Genomic DNA, 18,905 nt, shown 5'->3' on the forward strand with positions numbered 1-18,905 from the left:
TGGGTGGGGGATCTGAGGGCAGGTGGGACATGGGAGGGCCTGGGCCATGAGCTGACCTCATGCAGAGCTGGCATTCAAGACAAAAGGCATGATGGAAATGGTAGGAACCGAAAGGTTTTTTATTGATTTGTTTGTTAACCAGTTGCCCAGAAAGCTGCTTAGGCACAGGAGTCAGGTGCAAAGACGCAAAGGCTCCTCAACATTCTTTATGGGGCTGAGCTCATCAGCCAGGACCATCAGGTCGGTCACCAGGGTGTCCAGCAGCCCATAGACCTGGAAGAACGGGACAAACATCACAGGCAAAGGTTTGCTCTGTGGAAGGCACCTACTCAAGGACGTACCCACCGCGCTACGAAGGTGATCATCTCTACACCAGAAAGAACAGCTGGAGAGGGGATGAAACTGAAGTGGTGTGAGTTTTCTGTAGAACTTTTGTTTTTGGCAAATAGTCTGGGGAGGTAATCCTGCACTAGCCCCTACGACATATGGGGAACATTAGAGCCTACCATGGTTAAAAGGGCAATTCCAGGGAAGCCAGGGAGCCATGCTCATTTAGCCCCTTGGCGTGGCCCCATCCTACCCTGGCCTCCTGAAGGCCAGCTTTCCTTCCTGTAAGATCACAGATCCACATACTGAAATGACTCCAAGACTGTGCTCTCAGGAGGGCTGGACCACACAAGCCTCAGCAAGTTGGTTCTTAATCTCAGAAAGCCAAGGACGAGCCTACCGCACGGGTCCTCAGAGCCCTCTGATTACTTTCTAGACTCTATCAGCCTTCAGAAATTGCAGGATGTCTCCAGCAGCAAATGGAGCTTCTGATCACATGAGTTCCAGAGTGTTACCACAATGCACGACATAATCCCAGCTACCCAGCTGTTCACAACAGAGGAAGACAAAGCTTCACCATTAGACTGATAAATCGAATGTGGTTTTGTGGACCCCCCTCTAAGACAAACAGCCACAATAACAAAGAACCCAACACAACACCTGGGTGAGCTTCTAAGGACCTACTGCTTAAGAATTCATCATTATGAAGTCTCTCTGGGGTTCGAAACCCTTTTCATTTGTTGGAAATCCACTCTGCATGGTGTTCCCCAAGGAACACATCTGCCAAGACACGTCTAATACAGAGAGGAAGCGGGAGTGGCAGAAAGGGAAGGGCTTCTGCTCTGTCCACCCCTAGTCTATTTTCAAGGCAGCCAGAGTGATCTTCTAAAGCATGAGTCTACCATGTCACTCCTTCTACTCAAAATGCTGGGTGAGTTCTCGTGTCACTCAGAAAAACCCTTAGTCCTCACATGGCCCACAAAACCCACATGCCTGCTCCCTCTGTGGCCTCTGCTCTGTCCTCCTGCCTACTCTCTGCCCCTGTATTAGTTGCTCCCTCTCCCTAGGGCTTCGATTGCTTAGGGGGCCACATGGCCACCCCTCACGTCCCTTCAAGTCTCTGTTTGATGTCTCCTTCTCGATGAGGCCCATCTGCACCACCTGGGCCTTCCTTGACCCCCTGGCGCTCTCCTCTCTCTCTCTCTCTCTCCTCTCTCTCTCTCTCCTCTCTCTCTCTCTCTCTCTCTCTCTCTCTCTCTCTCTCTCTCTCTCTCCTCTCTCTCTCGTTTCCTTAGTGCTCATCACCTAACATACCAGATGTGTTACTTATTCATGAAGTCTGTCTTGCACGCTAGGATGCCCTTCACAAGGGCAGTTCTGCTTCCATCATGGATACAGTAAGTGCTTATCCTTTGTGGAGTAAACGGAATGAATGAGGGAGAGGAGGAAGGTGCGCAGGGCAGGTGTGAGTGAGGGGAGGGCTGAGTGCCGGGCTCCGCCTTCACCTCAGTGTGCAGCCTCTGGGTGTATTTCTCCATGACCAGGGGATCCATGGGTTCCTGAGAAGGGGTGACACTCTCAGGGGTAGGGTCTTCCATGGAAAGCCTGTCCCGACTTAACGATTTCATAGGTTTCTTGTCATCCTTTGCCTTGTGCTTCTTGCTGTTTAAAACGGTCCCTGCTTGGAGAGACGAGACAAGCACAGCTTTCAATAGCTCCCAAGGGAGGTCCAGGACTTTCTCAAGAGTAGTTCACTGGAGAGCTAGGGCGTCATGCTGGAGTGACCACCCACCTTCTGCAGCCCCTCCAGTGCATGCACCCCCAACTCCCAGCCCAGCCCCAGGTCAGACCATGTCCTAGCATACCTCTTTCCCTAGCAGCTTGGCTCCTTTTTTATCTTCTTTGTCTTTGATTCCCAACTGCTTCTTTTCCTGGGTTGCTCCTTTCCGGTCCTCCTTCCCAACTTTCCCAGAAGTTGCCTTCATTTCCATGATAGGAGGGGATTTTTGATCTAAGGGAGGTGAATGGAAGACAATGTGGCCTGTTTCCCTCCCTGACCCCACAGGCAGGAGTTGGGCAAAGCAAAGTGCTCTCAGCAGCTTTGAGAGAATTCCCACAGACTAAGAGCAGAGTCCTGGCTCAGGCCATGGCTTTGTGGGGACTGTGAGGCAGGGCTCAGAGGCCTGGGTCTAGTCTCAGCTCTGCCACACTCCTATGGATGGCACGGACAAGTCATTTAACCTCTCTGGGACTCCACCTGTGAAAATGAGGGGACTGAACTAAAGTGATCACTAAGGTCACTTCTGGGTCCCAAATCCTGGCAGCAGATAAAATGATAGCAGGGGCCTCTTCCATGGATCAGCCAACAGAGGTTCTACCAGAATCAGTGTGGACAGCTGGGACGCCACCGCTCTCTGGCACAGGGATGGGGAAGGCTGTGCAGAGGTGTGGCCCGCAGCGTCTGACCTTGCTCTTCTGGCATGTTCAAATAGATGGTCTCCTTATCAGGAAGGCCCAGCACAGCCCTCAGCCACAGGGAATGGCTCACCAGGCTGTCAATCACATCCCGCCACAGCTGCAAACTGGAGGCAAGACAACAGAGAAAAGCTATCACCCCTCCTTTGCCCTGGAACCTGCAGAGGCTTGGATTCTTCCCTCCAAGACACTGATGCCAGAGCTGCCATGAAAACGCCGTGCCCCTGTCCAGCAGCATCCTCACCCGCACCTGTGCAAGTGTTCAGATGGGAATCTGGCTTCCTTGGGCAGCAGCCAAGAAAAAGTCACCCAGAGCCAGGTTAAGATCAGTCTACACTCCAGCTTGAAACCATGGCTGGACCTTGCAGATTTCCAGCATGAGGCTCCTGGGATATGTTCAGGGGAGCCTTGCCAAAACCTACCCCCGAAGCCTATCCAAGCAAGTTGCAAACAGGTGAGGAAAAGGGAAGGCTGACAACCGAGAAGTGAGGCTTTTCATGAAATGCGCCCCTCTTCTCACAGCCCTCTGGTTCTCCTCTGTTCATTCCTCTGCTCATTGAGAAGGAACAAGGAAAGAGAAAAAAACAAAAGGTCGAGGTGCTTTCTCTGCTGTGAAAGCTCCCCAGGGAGCAGCAGGTGGCTGTAGGGGATGCTGTGGCAGGTGCCACCATGGAATGTTGCAGCATCTTTTAGCAACCTGAGCTCAAGGGGAGCTCAGCCCTTGAGTCCTGGGACTGCCTGCTCAGAACCCCTGGCCAGATGTCACAAAGGGAAGAAGACGGGCCAGCTCTCCGGGTAGGGCACCTACCACATCTGGTACAGGATGTCAGACTGCAATGGCCTCTGTTTCTGGCACAGCTCAAGGGCTGCTTTGTTGAGCCTGATTTAGGGCGTCTTCTCTCTGGTTCTCCTCAGGGAGCGTCATCACTGCCTGGCAGGGTCATAGGTATTATGGGCAACCCTTCTGCCCAGGACACCAAGGGTCCCTGTGTCCTCCAGTGATGGGCACGATGTGGTGAGAAGATAAAGCCATGGAGAATCTGTCTGGGGTGCCTTCTGTGGAGCCTGGGACCTCCTTCAGGAATGTATACCCATGAACCCCTTTTCCAAGGTTGCCAGAGTCAGAGAGGGAGCCCCTCCCGTACCATAGTGATCTAGGTGCCTGAGACAAAAAGAGGTGACCCAAGAGACTGCTTTCTCTGGGCCCTCAGGTTATATTTCTTTGCCTTTGGAGGCAAGAGGCACTGCTGGGGCCCTCCCTCACCAGTGCCAGGGCCATTCTCCCCCACCCTTCAGGGTCAGAGAAGCACCTTTCTGAAGTCCTCCAAGCAGAGGTTCCACTTGGGCAGGGAAGGCCCTCCAGCTCCCAGGGGCTCTTGGCACTCTCCAGGTCTGGGCTCCCCTCCACCAGGATCTCCTCCATGATGCTCTTCCCCCCAGAACTCCTGACCCCCACTCTAGTCTTCTTGGACCTGAAAGAATCTTGGGAGTCTCTGAGGGTCAGACGCTCCTGCCGGGACAGTTGGGGTTCCATGACCGGGCTCCTAAAGTACGCCAAAGACTCAGTGTTCATCGGCGTCTTCTCTAAAGAGGCTGGCTGGGCCATTGCCGCCTGGGCCCAGGGACTGAGGCGCTCCTCCTCGCCTGGCCTCGCCCCCTCGGCCTTCGGGGGTGGGATCACATACTGGTACCACAAATCTATGCAGGTCTTGCACCACTTGGTGCTGGTAATGCAGCTGTAGCAGAAGCAAGGGAAAACACGTGATGAGGAGGCCAGGCGTGGGGCACCCAGAGCCCATGAGCCTGCTTAGGTTTCCCTGTTCCTCAAGAGCACTGACGGAGGAGGCAGGGAGCGAGCAGAAGCGCTGTGGCCAGAGGGGATCCCTACTTTCCCTTCAACTTGAGCATCTCCAACTTAAAGCATTTTTTTTGCATGTGGGCTGCCAGAGTAAGATTGGGTTTGAATGAAGGAGTTTGTGAAGCTCTGTTCTCACCAAGCATCCACTTAGGAGTTATCTTGGGCAAATTATTTAACCTCCTGGGCCTCAGTTTCCCCATGTAAAGTGAGGAGATAAACAGTGTCCATCTCACAGAGCTGCTGTGAGGAGAAGGTGAGTGACTCATGGAAGACACTCAGGACAGGTCCTGATTTTGGAGGGTTTGCTATTCCTTTCACCCAGGGCACACACATGGGGCAGGGGCCATGCTAGGCCTGTACCTGAGGATTCCTGTAGTGGAACAAGTCCTCCTCCGTGAGATAGGTATCCACAGGTGACTGCGCACGCTCTGGGGTCAGGATCCCCCCCAGCAGCTCCTGCAGCACGCTCTGCACGATGGTGACTGCTTCGTGGCATGCCAGCTTGTTCTGGGAAAGAAAAGGTGGCACGAGATGGCAGCTCGGGCTTTCAAAACCCATGTTGCACCCCGAAGGGCGATCCCTCAGGATGATTTTGTCCCTTCCTAGGGGTTGAGTTCCTGCCATTGTCACACACACATACACATACACACTTATTCCCAGACTCCAAACCCCATGGGTCTCCCCAAACATCCTTGTTCCCTCAAGAAGCTGAAAGGATCCTGAGGAGGGGCCAGTTGCAGAGACGTTGCTCCTTTGTGGGGCCAGGAGGTCACAGAGTCAGCATTTCCCACTGACGAGGAGGAAGGGCCAGGGCCAGGAGCCACGCGGTTTGGGCCTCGCTGAGAATGTGATCTGGCCACAGCGTCAGTGTCACAGAAACAGGGGAGGGGCATCTCGAGAGAGGCTAGTCCTATAGTAGTGAGGAAAGCAGCCATGGCATTTGTCAACACTACCTCTGATCACCACCCCATTGGGCCCCAGCGGAAGTTGCTGGCTTCTATTTGTGGACCACAGTGAATGAAAAGCTCAGTTTCCAAAGAATCCCACAAAGCCCAGCACCAGGCGGCTGGACTGTGGACTTGGCCAGGGTGGCAGGTTCCCCGCTCCTACCTCAGACTCACACCTGGGGGCCACCCCACTGGTTAAATTGTCCTCTCTGGTGTTGCCTGGTTTTGAAGTCTTGCCAGTTAAGTGTACCACCACTGGATGGTACCAGACAGCAGTGAACAAATACCGTACCAGGGCACAGGGTCTTTTGCTGCGTGTACTCAAGTAAGTACTTCGGGCGGGCGGTCTACAGCTTAAGGCCCAGTCTCATCTCTTTCTGGCGGTGGGAGCGATGCATGGTGGAGTTCAATTGCCCGTCTGATTGCCCTGCCCACCCATCTTTAACATCACAAAGCCCCGAGGAGTGTTTGTTGAGCAAGTGTAGCTGGGAGAAATAAGATCCCTGCAGGCAATGCCAAGAAGGACACCAGGTAACGTATCTGGTGTGTGCACAGGGGCCAAGATCCGGGGTCTCTTACCTCCAGTAACTTCCTCTCATCCATAAAAATGTCCTGGGCCAAGGAGACTGCGTAGAGATTGACCTGTAGGACAGCACCTCCTAACAGGGTAGGGTGGGTTCCGAACGCCCAACATTCCCTGAAGATCCCAGCATTCAAAGACTTGAAGAAGAAGGTAAAGGTTTTAGTTTCTCCAGGCAGAATCACACCTGAGAGGGACAGACAGAGGTTTTCACCAAGGAGGAGCTAGCTGAGCCCCAAGCCTGTCCCCATGCAGATACATATAACTGAGCCCCACGTAGGGTGACCGATCGCCCTGGTTTGCTCAGGACTGAGGTGTTTCCTGGTTTCAGCACCAAAATAAAGAAAGTCCCAGGCAAACAGGGACAGCTGGCCTCAGGCTTGTCCCTGTAGGTAACTGGACCCTTAGAATGCCTCTGTTCCCTGGTGTCTCACACTTCCCTGTGTCCCCAAGAGTTCTACCCTTCCTCCAACAGACACGAATAGTTAGCTGACACACATCACAGAAGAAATGGGGTGGCAGGGATGAGGCGGGGAAGAGGGGCTCAGACTTGAGGAGCCGGACATTAGCTAGACTTTGGCTTCTCAGACATCAAGAACGGAGCCGGTGGGTCGGGCCATTTCTCCTAGGTACCTTCCCGACTGTTAAAGTAGAACCGCGGCATCCTGTTTCTCTTTAGGTCTTGAAAAGAGTCCGGCTGGGACTGCCGCCGCCAGTCATACCAAATGGCCACAGTGCCGTTATTGACCACGGTCAGTTCTGAAGATGTTTTCTGCCCTTCCAGAGTTTCAAAGGTCAAGCGGACAGCAATTCCAATATGCTTCTGGGGAAGGAGGAGGGATGAGACATGTCTTTGAGGGAGGCCCTTGCCTCAGGTGGCCAACTTATCCTGGTTTACCTGGGACTTTTTCAGGTTTGGCACTGAAAGTCCCGTGTCCCAGGCCTCTCGGGCCTGGCCACTGTGAGACAGAGTTGTATCATCCCCCAATAGTGGCTGTCTCTGAGGTGTCATCAACAGTAAGAAGAGGAGATAAAACAGATTTTATATCTGATGAACACTTCTGTTCCTCAACACCTGAAGAATATTTCAGAACCTTCTTCAAGCCACACCTGTTTGAGGTTTGCTTATTTACGTGATTGGGGCTAGGGACAAACTGGGTGGCTTATGGCATTCTCTTCTCAGTCTTGTGATTTATTCTGGCTCAAGTTAGCATTGCTGTTACCATTTCAGACATGCTGAATGCGTGACCAGATACAAATGCAAGTAGGAGACTGTAGGCTCCCTGTGATACCACAGTCACCTAAGGACTGCACCGAGGGGGGCCTGTCCAGCAGGTGGGTGAAGGCGAAGACAGGTTTACCTTGTCCTGTGGGTTACTGCCTCTGATCCAGCAAGCTGGCTTCCCACAGAATAGCAGAGAAGGGCCAAGAACAGGCATGGGGACGACATCAGGGTAATTGGCCAATAAGTCTCTGTAAGAAAAACCAATGACATAGTCTCCCTGAGGCTGCCACAGTCTTGCCACATGCAGCCCCCAGAAATGGTTGCCAATAAGTCTGGAGTGGTGCCCGGCTCTGCCCTCCAATGGAGTATCATCAGCTCACTTGAGCTCAGCTTTGTCCTGCTCCATTCCTGTAGGGGGGAGGGTCTTGAACACACAGAGACGCTTCTAGCTGGGCCACGCAGTGTTGGCCACTCTGAAGGAGCCCCACGTACCAGCAAAGGAATGTCTGGGAAATCCCCATTAGGAGTTGGTTGCTGGGAGGGAACAGATGGCCACAGAGAAACTGGCACAGGTGTGGGAGTGGGCTAGAGGAGCGGGAGGCAGCTACTAGCGAGAGGCTGGACGGGCGCATCCTGATTTCAGGGAGGGAAGCCTGCCCTTTAATACTGTGGGTGCTGGGGAAGCCGTACTCTCCGACCGCTCTCCTTAGGGCCCAGGCCCAACTCACAAGCTCACTGTGTCTGCAGAGGGAACTTCTCTGGCTCTCTTCAGTCACTGAAAAGTCTTCCACTGTAACAGTCGAGAAAGGCTGCCCTCTGCCCACCACCTCCAGGCCATTAATATCCTCAGAGAAACCAAGAAAGGAAAGATGAGATGAAGCTAGCCGCCACCCTAAGGGGCTTCAGACTGGGAGGCATTACCAACCTGCTGGCTAAAATCCAGCTCTGCCATGACACTCTGCAGCTCCTTGCGACGGTAAATCAGAAACAGACTCCGATCCCAGGTGTAGCGGTACCAAGCATCCTTCTGGGCCAGCAATCCTAGGGCAGGGTCCAAGGAGCCTCAGCACAGGCTTCTGCTGTGGCCCCCTTTCTCACTCACTCTAAAGGGCTCTGAACTCACCCATCCCAGCAGTGTTTCTGGGAAGGGGGAAATGCAGCTTCCCTGTGCGGCTGGGCTCCAATCCCCACGCCCCATAACCTACCCTTCAGCAACACTAGACAGGACTCCTGCAAAAGTAGCTTCCAAACCATCAATCTTTGGATTATAATAAAAACAATAGCAGATACCTTTTACTGAGTGCTTAACAATGGGTCAGAATCCCTTAATACACATCATGTTTCATTTTAACCCTCTCACAGACCCATCAGTGCTTTACAGATGGGAACGCTGAGGGCCAGAGAGGTCAAATAATGCGCGTAAGTTCACAAACTCAACAGGGCTGGGATCTGAAGCTAGGCAGTCTGGGTAGCGTTTAACGCAGAACTGCCCAATAGAAATACCATGCAAACCACAATGCGAGGCATGTATGTACTTTAAAATTGTCTAGATGGTTTAAAAGGTAAAAAGAAACAGGTGGAATTAATTTTAGTAATATAGTTTAACTCACTATATCAAAAATATTATCATTTCAACATATAATCATATAAAAATCAGAATATATATTTTTAATACGAATCTTCGAAACCCAGCGTGTGGTTTCCACTGACAGTATGTCTCAGTTCTGACTAGCTACATTGCAGGTGCTCAGTAGCCACAGTGGTTCGCAGCTGCCACACTGGACAGTGTAGCCCTAGAGCAGGGTGTCCAAACTTTTTCAACGTTTTTCACCAAGGGCCATATGCGGTAAAATGCACAAACAGCCGGGCACTCCTCGAGGTGAAGTACGTATTGCCTCACCTGGTTTATATAAGTAAACTAAATATATTTTTGGAATTTGCTGCGGGCCAATTGAAAATGGATTGCGGGCCGCAGTTGGCCACAGTTTGGACACCCTGCCCTAGAGCTTCTGCTGCCCTCTGCTGCTGCCACTTCTTCTATCGCTGTCTTACTGAAGAGGGAACTGGACCCCCATAGGGTTATTGGACTTGAGCCTAGTGTGGCTTCATACGCGGGCCATGCTGTCCCGCCTCCTGGGCCATCACAGCTGCCTCATTCCTCACCCATCTCCGCCTGGATGGAGTGTGGCTTCCTGATGTGAGTAACTGGTTCCAGGAGGCCTCGCTGCGCTTTTGTCTTCGTCATTACCAGCCCTGTGGTTTCATCTCACCAAGTATTCCCGTCGACTCCAGAACCCACTGGTCTCATCACAGCACTGGCAAGGAAAGGTAGATGAGTCAGATCACCTGGACACCTTGGAGCGCGGCTGGGGGTGGGGGGGCATGCCTGGGAGACAAGAGCATCCGCAGACTACAGAAGCTTGCTCTGGGGATTCGCTGCTGCCAGCAGAGGAGAGAAGCATCCACTTTCTTGTTTTCAGGATGCCCTATTGTAGACTTTACCTGGTCCAGACAGACAGTGTGGGTGATACAGGTACTGCACTGACATACGACACCCAGCATGGTGGCCTGGGTCATCCAAAGCTGGAGCCTCAGCTTTTAGGAGAGAACACTAAGACTATTCTAATAATCCCGTACCTGTGCTATCTTTCTCCTCAGATTGACTACCAGTGATTGCCACAGGCTGGATTACTTTAACTGGCCAGTCCTAACACCCAATAATAGGACCAATACTATAATTTGTAAAGGACGTGAGGGCCTCGACAATGCTTTGCAATGGACAGAGTTGTCCCACTGTGCAGGCAGCCATCCCTGGTCCAGACCCGCTCCTCCATGTGCTTGGCACTCGGTCCTTACCTTCCATTGTGCACGCGTTGGGAAAGTGCTCGATCAATGACGCTCCCGTTCCTCCTGGGTCTGTCTGTAGGTCTCCCCCATATGCATCAGCAACTCGCCCACAGGCTTCTTCAGGCGGTCTAGAGAGGAGCCAAGAATGTAGCCCCTCCACCACAATCAGAACAAACAGGGGCACAGCCCTGGCACTGCTCAGCGCCATCACTGGGCTGATTTCAGGACCCACTGAGAGTCAGCAGCACTGGGAAGTGAAAGGCACACACATGCTCAGCCTGAATCTCGGCTCTGGACAGGTGGAGGACAGCAGACGCACAGCCGCAGAGCCTAGATGCCGGATGAGGCCAGGCGGACCCCATCCACTCAGCTCACCGCTGAGGGCTTCCTGCTGCCTCTTCCGCAGGGCTACATTGCGCTGCCAGTTTTTTAGAAAGTTGTGCTGAGGAGGTGGGGCCCAGGGATGGGCCTTCTCTTCTTTAGGGGCTTTCTGCGTCTGCTCTTCTGTAGCTGAGATGAGGGTCATCAGACAGGACGGAGTGTGTATCAGCTCAGCCAGCTGAAAAGTACAACATGAGTGTGTGCAGGGTAGTGAGAAGGCACTAAACCGGGGCTGAGCATTGATTTGTCCAGGTCTAAATCCCTGCAGTCCTCCCGCTCTGCTGAGGAACCCTCCTCCTCAGGACCCTAAGGTAGCAAGTGACAGAAAAATCACAGAACCAGGGGCCCACTCTCCCAGAGTGGGGACCTCTGTTCTAAGACTGTGGTCAAAATCTTTCCATATCGCTGTCCTCCTCACAACTGATGTTAATTGACACCTTCACTGGCAGGGTAACCGAGACATTTTTATATGGCCCCTTAGCACCTGACCAATCAGGAACCAGAGAAGCAAAGAACTGAGAGACAGAGAGCAGCATGATGGGAAAATTGGGAAGACCGGCCAACTCTACCTGTGGCCCTGGGAGCTGTGAGAAGGCCAGTCTTTGGAGAGGGAACTGTAGCCAGTGCAAGAGGAGCAGGGCCAATGAGGGAGCATGGGCTCAGAGCCCTGAAGCCTTTCTGGGTTCATTCTAACCAAGCCAGACACACTCTCGCCTTTGGATTCTTCGAGGCACCTCTGTATCCCTATAGTGACTTCTTGACTTCAGCTGAAGCTAGCTTAAGTCAGCTTCGCTATTTCATGGGGAGGGTCACTTATCACTTCAAGCTCCAGGGCCCAGAGACTGGACTGGTTTTTGAACCTCAGGCCTGCTTGACTCTGCCAGGTATGAGACTGAAATGACTTCAGTGATTTTCTTGTCCAGGCAGCTCTGTACAAACGAACCTGGGTGTTCCCTCGAGCAACTGCAATTCTCTTAAAGTCCTGGAGACTCCCCAAGATGTGGTGGGGAAGGATCTGGTCACTGCCATGGATACTATCACCTGGACCTGGAGGGAGGAGTAGAAGGGGAAAGACACGCTGTAGCTAGCTGAGGTAAACAATTCAAGGCGCTACTTTCTGACGGAGACACTGCTTTCTTTCAAGGCTGACTCATGAATTCAGAGATCAATACCAGGGTCAACGCTGAGCTTACCAGAGTAGTCCAGGGGCTTTGTGGCTGCCTCTGGAATAGCAGGATGTGCTACTAAGTGGCAGACTCTCCTCCTAGGATCCTTGGGTTTGAGTTTACAGATGAAAAATTTCTGAGTAATGACATGCTTATCTTCTGTTTCAATAAAGCGAGGAATGTGTTGCTAAAAAGAAACAAAACAGAGGAGAATTCCACTTGAGATCAGGAGGAGGAAAAATACCACCCATCTCCTCTGTCCTAATTCTTCGTGGAATTCCTGAAGGCTGACAAATCTGTTTCTCCAGCTCTTCCCGTACGTTCTGTTGAGGAAATGCCTATGCAACACACATGAGACTTAATAATGTTCTGGAGGGAAAAAAGAATAACATCTTATACCTCCAGACAGTTGATGTGAGAAGTGGCTGACTCTTCCAGGCAAAGCATGGGGTTCGGGTTTATCAGCTTATCCACATCTGTAGCTTTGCTCCTGAAACTCATTTCCCCGTCTATGAAATGGGGAGGATGGCACTTGCTCCATGAAGAAGCAAGGTACCTCATCATCTCATTCCCCTGTGGTGCTAGGAGAGTCTCAGGAATTTTAAAAACAAACAGGAAATTCTTTTAGATGCAAAAGTGAAAAGAATTTGTGTTCAATGGATTTTTCCATGGAAGGAGACATGCCCTGTGAGTACGGAGGTGGTAGAGATGGTGGACACGGTTTATACTCTAGACCATGTATACAGGGAAAGTTCCTGCAGGAAGGGATCCCTGGACTTCATCCTTACCTTCTGCAAGTCTTCCTTCTTAATGGCTAAGGCAAGAATGTCGTCTCCTTGTAGGACGTTGCTAACAGGCTCAGGTTCTTCCTGAATGGGGGGTGTGGGCTGTTCAGGTAACTTTGCCCGCTTTTTTTCTGAAGAGAAGCAGAAGATTACAAGTGCTTAAAAATAGATATATATTAGATTCCATGGTGTGTGGGGGGGCACAGCTGGCCCCATGGACGGACAGCGGCGGTTGCCAAGGTGACCTGGGCAGCACTTGACTGGGGCGACAGGAGTTCTCTCTTGAAGGGCCCCCTACCCATCGCCCTTGGCCTGCCACAGTGACTGAAGCTTCTGTAGCCAGAATTGAGATCAGAAGATGTTCCATTCCAGGCTGTACTACTTCTAAGCTGGGCAGCCTTGGGTACATCACTTAACCTCTTTTGGCTGCAGTCTTCTCTTTTGCTGTACTAAATCAGTAGTTCCCAAACATCAGTCAAATGTCTGCCTCAGAATGTCCTCGGGAGTTTTACAAATACAGCTTCCTGGCTCCTGTGTGGAGTCAGGGTCTGGGAAGCTGTATGTTTTAAAACTCCCGAGGTGGTTCTGATGCGTCCTGGTTTGGGACAACTGGACTAGTTGCTTTCTCAGCCTCCTCCATTGCTGGCACTGTTCCGTTCTTCTGGGTGAAGGCATCAGGTTTTTTAAGACATTGGTTAAAATATAAATGTTCTGAGGGAGGAAGCACAACAATCACAGCTGACCATTTATTTCATGTTCTTTCATTTAATAAATACTGTTTAAGTATCTTCTATGTGCCAGGCACTGTGCTTGGCTCTGGGGATATAAGGCCTCTAGAGATCCAGGCTTCCCCCATGGGAGACAAGGCTGAACTCGGGTTACCATGGGAGCAGCAGGGGGCCCCAGCTCAGTGCGTGGGGTAGTCAGGGAAGGCTTCCTAAGATGGTGATGTTTAAACTGAGAGCTGAAAGAGAACACTGACAAGGGAAAGGGCTTGGGGAATAGGCATTCCAAAGAGACTAGCAGGAAGAGGCCTAGAGGCAAGAGAGAATGGTGCACACTCCTGGAACTCAAAGCATGTGCTTTAAAAATAGTTGGAGTGTAGCGAGGTGGGAGGTGGGAAACAGTGCCTGGAGAGGGAAGTAGGAGCCATATCACGAAGAGCTCAGTGAGCCGTGGAAAGGACTTCAGTCTTCCTGCCGTGGGCCATCACATGGCAAAGAATGCATTAGGGGTTGCAAGACTGAGGACAAGATTATTTAGGAGTTGACTGCAGTAATGAAGTGGTTGACAATGAGAGTGGCTCCTGGGACTGGAGAAAAGTGGAGAGATCTGAGCCTATTTCTCTCAGGTGCCATGCCAACGCATAGCGTTGAGAACTCATGGGGGAGAAACGAGTTATTCTCCAACGAGAACACACTCTGCCTTCCTTCCAGGGGTGGGTTAACAGTTTGAAATGCATCTCATTTCTCTGGCTGGGATCCTCCTGTCCGCTGCCCTCTGGTTTAGAATGGTTTGATATAAGGCCCAACAGAAAATAATCAAAGGAAAACTTGAGTCCCGACTTCGGGGACTTTAAAACAGAACTTGGTTTTGTCCACCGCTTCTCACAGTGTTTTCTAATTTTTCAGAAGTAATATCACTAAAACATCAAAGCAGATGTTTTGGTTACCAAACACAAACTCTTTTTTTAGGAAATGTCCACATAGTTGGTGGCAAAAAAGCAAAACAAAACAAACACCCAACGCCAAGCCAGAATCATTCCAAACATAACTCTAAATTCGCCTATGGGCCAGAGTCCATCTCCTCAGCAGTGGGGTCAGCTAAGCTGCATGGCTCTGGTCCCACCCACTGCCACGCATGGACACGCACCCTTAGGGTTTGATTTCTACTTCCCCTCTCCCTTCTACAGTCACTAAAGCTGGTGGCAGCCCAAGAGAGAATTGGTACCAGCTGAAGTTCTGCTTCTACAAATATTTCTGTGTTTCTATTTTCCAGGACATCTGCTTCGTCTGTGCATCACCTTGGATGCTTCTACATCTTCCCCACGCTTTTTACTGGTGGGTGTATAATTACCATGTGTGAATTTATAAACCTTCAACATTGTTAAAGATTTCTAAAACGGTCAGTGAAACTCTGGTCTGAGGTTTTTCTGAGAAGGTTATCTTAATATCAGTCAGGGTATGGTGTGTTCTAGTTAATAAAATATTCACAAAAATGATATGTACATTTTAAGCTTCAATTCACCCTGCAGAATATTTACCAAGCACTTTGTGTGTGCTATAAACTACAGAGAGGGTGAAGATACGTCTCCTTAACCTATAAAAGGTTAAGATATGGCTCCTTCTCCTGAGGAACTGAAAAATGCAGCAGGCACTCACACACACCAACGACAACATAAGGGCCTATAATTAGTGGTACAGGCAATAGGTTTGGTTACACATCAAGGCAGGAACAGATGGATGTGGATCATACAGTTTAGGGCTCTAACCAAAGATTCAGAAGAGCAGCTGCAGGCGTCAGAGGAAGCTTCCCTGGCTGTTAGGCCTTGAAGTACAGGAAGGCTTAGCACAGGTGGAGCAGCAGAGGTCTTCCAGGTGGGATCACAGTTGGAAGAAAGGTGGAGGCAGGACTGAGCATGGCAAACGTGAGGCATGGCTTGTTGGGGGAGGTGGGGGTGGTATTGAAGATGAGAGGAAAACCAGGGCTTTGTAAAGCTGAAGCATCTGATCTTCCTTTGTCAGCAGGAAGGAGGTTTGGGCCAGAAGAGTGAAATGAAAGCAGTATTTCAGAGTGATTCATCCAGTGAGGGTAAGCCAGGTAGACTGGAGGGGCAGAGGCAAGTTGGGGAGACCGGGGAGGAAGGATAATCCCACAGGGGTCACGTCAGGACCTCCGGGAGGACTCCGCTGGGTCAGGGTGTCTCACTACTGAACCTGTAGGGGCCCAGCTATTTCCTGTTCTTTGGTCTGGAAACCCAAGCTAAGTGGGGCTCCTGGTGAGCCATACAGCTAGCATTTCTCCCTTGACCCTGACAGCTTCGAGGGGGTCAGAGACCATCCCCCTTGCACTTGACACCTATTCTGGAGCTAGGCCAGGTGGCTAGAGGCAAGGTGTTCAAGCGGGGTAGGGGAGAGGATACAGCTATAGAGGGAGAAGAAATCTGGACTCTATTTTTCTGCTTCTTGTTTTAGCTAAATGTTACTCTTTTTTGTGTTGATTAAAGTCTTCAGAAAATTCTGACCTCAGGGTTGCTGTTGGGGGAACCCCAGGAGGGGCTGTCCCTACCAGGGCTGAGCTTTACTTGGTGGGGAAGGGGGATGTGGTACTCCTGAGAGGCCCCCTCACCCTATTTCTTAACAAGACCTGGGAGTCAAAAGGGCTAGGATCTCTAAACAGGTTTAGTCACAATATTTGTTTGCTTTTTTGCTTATAATTCAGAGACCCTGGAGAAACAGCACAAGATTACAAGATTACATGTGTTGACTAGCGGTATTATAGTGGGGTGGGAGGAAGTTGTGTCCTTCTACATTAGAGGCTTCCCCTGAGATACTTAGGGGGCTATCCTCACCCAGGTGCACGTTCTAACTCAAGGGCTAGTTAATAAACTCAATTTCCTCTATTGAAAATAAATACGCAGTGAAAAATCTTTCCTTGATTTATTCAAACCTGATAAGATCTCCAGAAACTAGGGTGCACCAATGGCTAGGAAAGCCCTTGACTGCCCTTGGGAAAGGAGACCAGCTATTTTCTCTTTCTCTCTTAACTGTTTAAAAGCATATCATGAAACAGCATCTCAATGCAGCCTAAATCAGACTTTCATACCATAAAGAAGCATTAAAGAAAGCCATGTTGAAAAGTGGCCAAGATCCTGCAGTTTAACTCCAAGCCCCTCTCCTCAAACTGCTTTCACCACGACTCTGGCCTGGGTCTCCCCAGGGCCTGCAAGGGCATGCCCCGATTATCCCTTTCTAGCAGAAAAGCCCTTTCTTGGAAAGTCCTTGTCCACTTATGCAGGTCCCTCTGGCTCCCTTCCCTCTCCTCCAGCCTCACCTCTGCCCTGCCACCAAGGTCATACATGTTCACAGTTACATGCCTCAGCTCATGCTGCTCCCTAGACCTGGAGAAGCAAACTGCTCCCCCCACCCACCCCCATTTATTTCTGGCCACAGATGTCACCTTCTCCAGAAAACCTCTCCCCTTAAGTTTATCATCCAAGGCCTGCATGAGGTGCTCTGAGTCCCCTTAATGCCTGAGGATGCCTATATCACAGCATTTATATTGTCTGGCCCAGCACAGTGCCCCCACACAGCAGGCCTTCAATAAATGGAAACAGAAAAAAAAAAAATGGAAGAGAGGGTGAGTCGCAAACGGGAACGTGTCCATGGAGTCAATCTGTTGTCAGGCACCCTGGGGCTCTCCCACATGCTAACCAGAGGTTAGCTGCAGAGGCCAGGGAGCAGTCCTGTTTAGTGACTGTCTCCACGTTAAACAAGTGGGACAGTGTATACAGCTTATAAAACGTATTATATATATTGAATTGAGGTTTGCAAAACAAGTTGTTTACTAGTAGGGACAGGACTATGGCCGCACATGTGTGAGACTAAGAGTAAAGTGAAAGTAAACATGTTGATGTTTAGAGCATATACATGGAAGGAAACGTTTATGTTTGAGTGAAACTGAGCATAACAAAATTGAGTGATAAACATGTTCACCTAAGAGGTAACAACTCCTGGCAAACTTCTGGTTATCACCTGAGAAGTAAACAAGTCCAAGGAAAAGAGGATAAAAGCAGAACTCCAGAGCAGTGCCATGAGCAGTCTGACTGGGCGCTCCGGCTCAGATCCTCTGCGAGGGGCACGCCGCGATACTCTAGGACTCTCCGAAGTTCTTTCCTGCAAGACCAACTCGCCTCAGATCCATCGTGGCCCAGTCATCTCTCCTGGACCAGGGACCTTCGCCACCTCAATTGATTCTGGGACTTGGTTCGTTATTAAATTCTATTCTATTCTGTATAACCTTCTGTGCTGACCAGAGCCTTGGCCTTCGGAGGGATATTGGCTCCTAAATAAAGCTGTGTTATTCATTCTATCTGAACCTGTGTGCCGGGACTTTGTTCCCACTCACATCACGAGGACCACGCAGGGACACAGGGCCCTGCAGAGGGGTTAACTTCCCCTTGACTTCAGGAATAGACTGAAGTGTGGCGACTGCTTTCCAGGCGCTCACAACAGACAGGTGTCACCCAGCTGGAAAAGGTACGTGATGGGAAAAGGTGGTCAGAAACAGAACTAACCAAGTTAGGTATTTCTTCGGTTTTTTGCCAGCAGGACCCTTAAGTGACACCCCCAAAGAATCCCACCCCCAAAGAATCCCACCCCCAAAGAATCCACACCAAGGCTGTTGGTTTCACCACCCATCAACATGTTTCTTGCATTTTTCCTGAATTTCTTTTCCCTGAATTTCTTTTCCCAGGGACTCCATGTCCCTCGTGGCCCTTCTAGTCTTTAACTCTTCCTGGCTCTTCCGCACCACCCCAATAGCAGGATCCTGCCTCTGCATCCCATCTTAAGACCTGGTTCCAGGTAGGGGTCTCCTATGCCTTCCTGGCCATGGCCATCTCCCCAACAATTGATCCCTGAGGTGTCTGTCAGTTCCACACTTCCTATGTCAAGGCCCCAGTGCCTGTGCCCCCTTCCTTTGCGGGTCTCTGCCTTGTCCATCATCGCTAAGGTATGGGGTACGCCTTGCCCGTGCCCCATTCCCCGTGATCTTTACCTCCATCCTGGTGTTACCCCATCCTCCAGGACCCTTTTCATGAATCCCATCCAAGAACCCTGACCCTGTCGGGTTCTTCTGAGCTCCCAAGGCAGCCAGCGCCAACCTTTTAAGCTTTCTGCGGCCTCCAAGAATCTGCTTGGAGGTATTTTGAGGCGGGATTCCTTCTTTAGAGACTTCATGGTACCGCCCAAGCCGAAAGCGTGGCCCTGCTCCGCGGGGACCTGGGATAACTCCGCCGAGTGGCTGGCCCCCGCACCTCTGCGCGCGCCCGCCCGCCAGCGGTCGCAGCTGCGTCCATAGCAACCAGGGGCCCTCGCGGGGACGCGCACCCACCGAACAACCTGGGCGGAGAGTGCTTGGAAGTCACTCTTTTCATCGGGCCGCCCCCACGCGCGCGCCAAGGGCCGCTGCTCCCTCGCGCGGACCTTGAAAACACCCCGGGGCCCGACCGTGACGTCACAAGCGACGCCGGCGAGCGCCGTGACGTTACCAGCCATAGAGGCAGGGATGGGGCAAGGCCCCCGGGAGTTGGA

The 18,905-nt window shown here is 51.2% G+C and overlaps 1 protein-coding gene across 1 annotated transcript; it reads right to left on the reverse strand.

Moving 5' to 3' along the window:
- Window positions 1-107: 107 nt before the first annotated feature.
- MYCBPAP (MYCBP associated protein) lies at window positions 108-18,657 on the reverse strand. Its single transcript, XM_033089092.1, is given in 23 exon segments — window positions 108-273; window positions 1,833-2,001; window positions 2,191-2,338; window positions 2,794-2,909; window positions 3,611-3,687; window positions 3,689-3,733; window positions 4,113-4,147; window positions 4,150-4,498; window positions 4,500-4,538; window positions 5,021-5,167; window positions 6,187-6,374; window positions 6,821-7,010; window positions 7,549-7,685; window positions 8,167-8,257; window positions 8,338-8,453; window positions 9,576-9,678; window positions 9,680-9,715; window positions 10,269-10,387; window positions 10,635-10,818; window positions 11,584-11,687; window positions 11,834-11,993; window positions 12,595-12,722; window positions 18,476-18,657. Coding segments are annotated over 23 exon segments (2,859 nt in total). The 5' UTR covers window positions 18,552-18,657; the 3' UTR covers window positions 108-171.
- Between the last annotated feature and the right edge of the window lie 248 nt (window positions 18,658-18,905).

This window comes from Rhinolophus ferrumequinum, chromosome 21 (assembly GCF_004115265.2).
Source record: "Rhinolophus ferrumequinum isolate MPI-CBG mRhiFer1 chromosome 21, mRhiFer1_v1.p, whole genome shotgun sequence".
NCBI classification, from domain to species: domain Eukaryota; kingdom Metazoa; phylum Chordata; class Mammalia; order Chiroptera; family Rhinolophidae; genus Rhinolophus; species Rhinolophus ferrumequinum.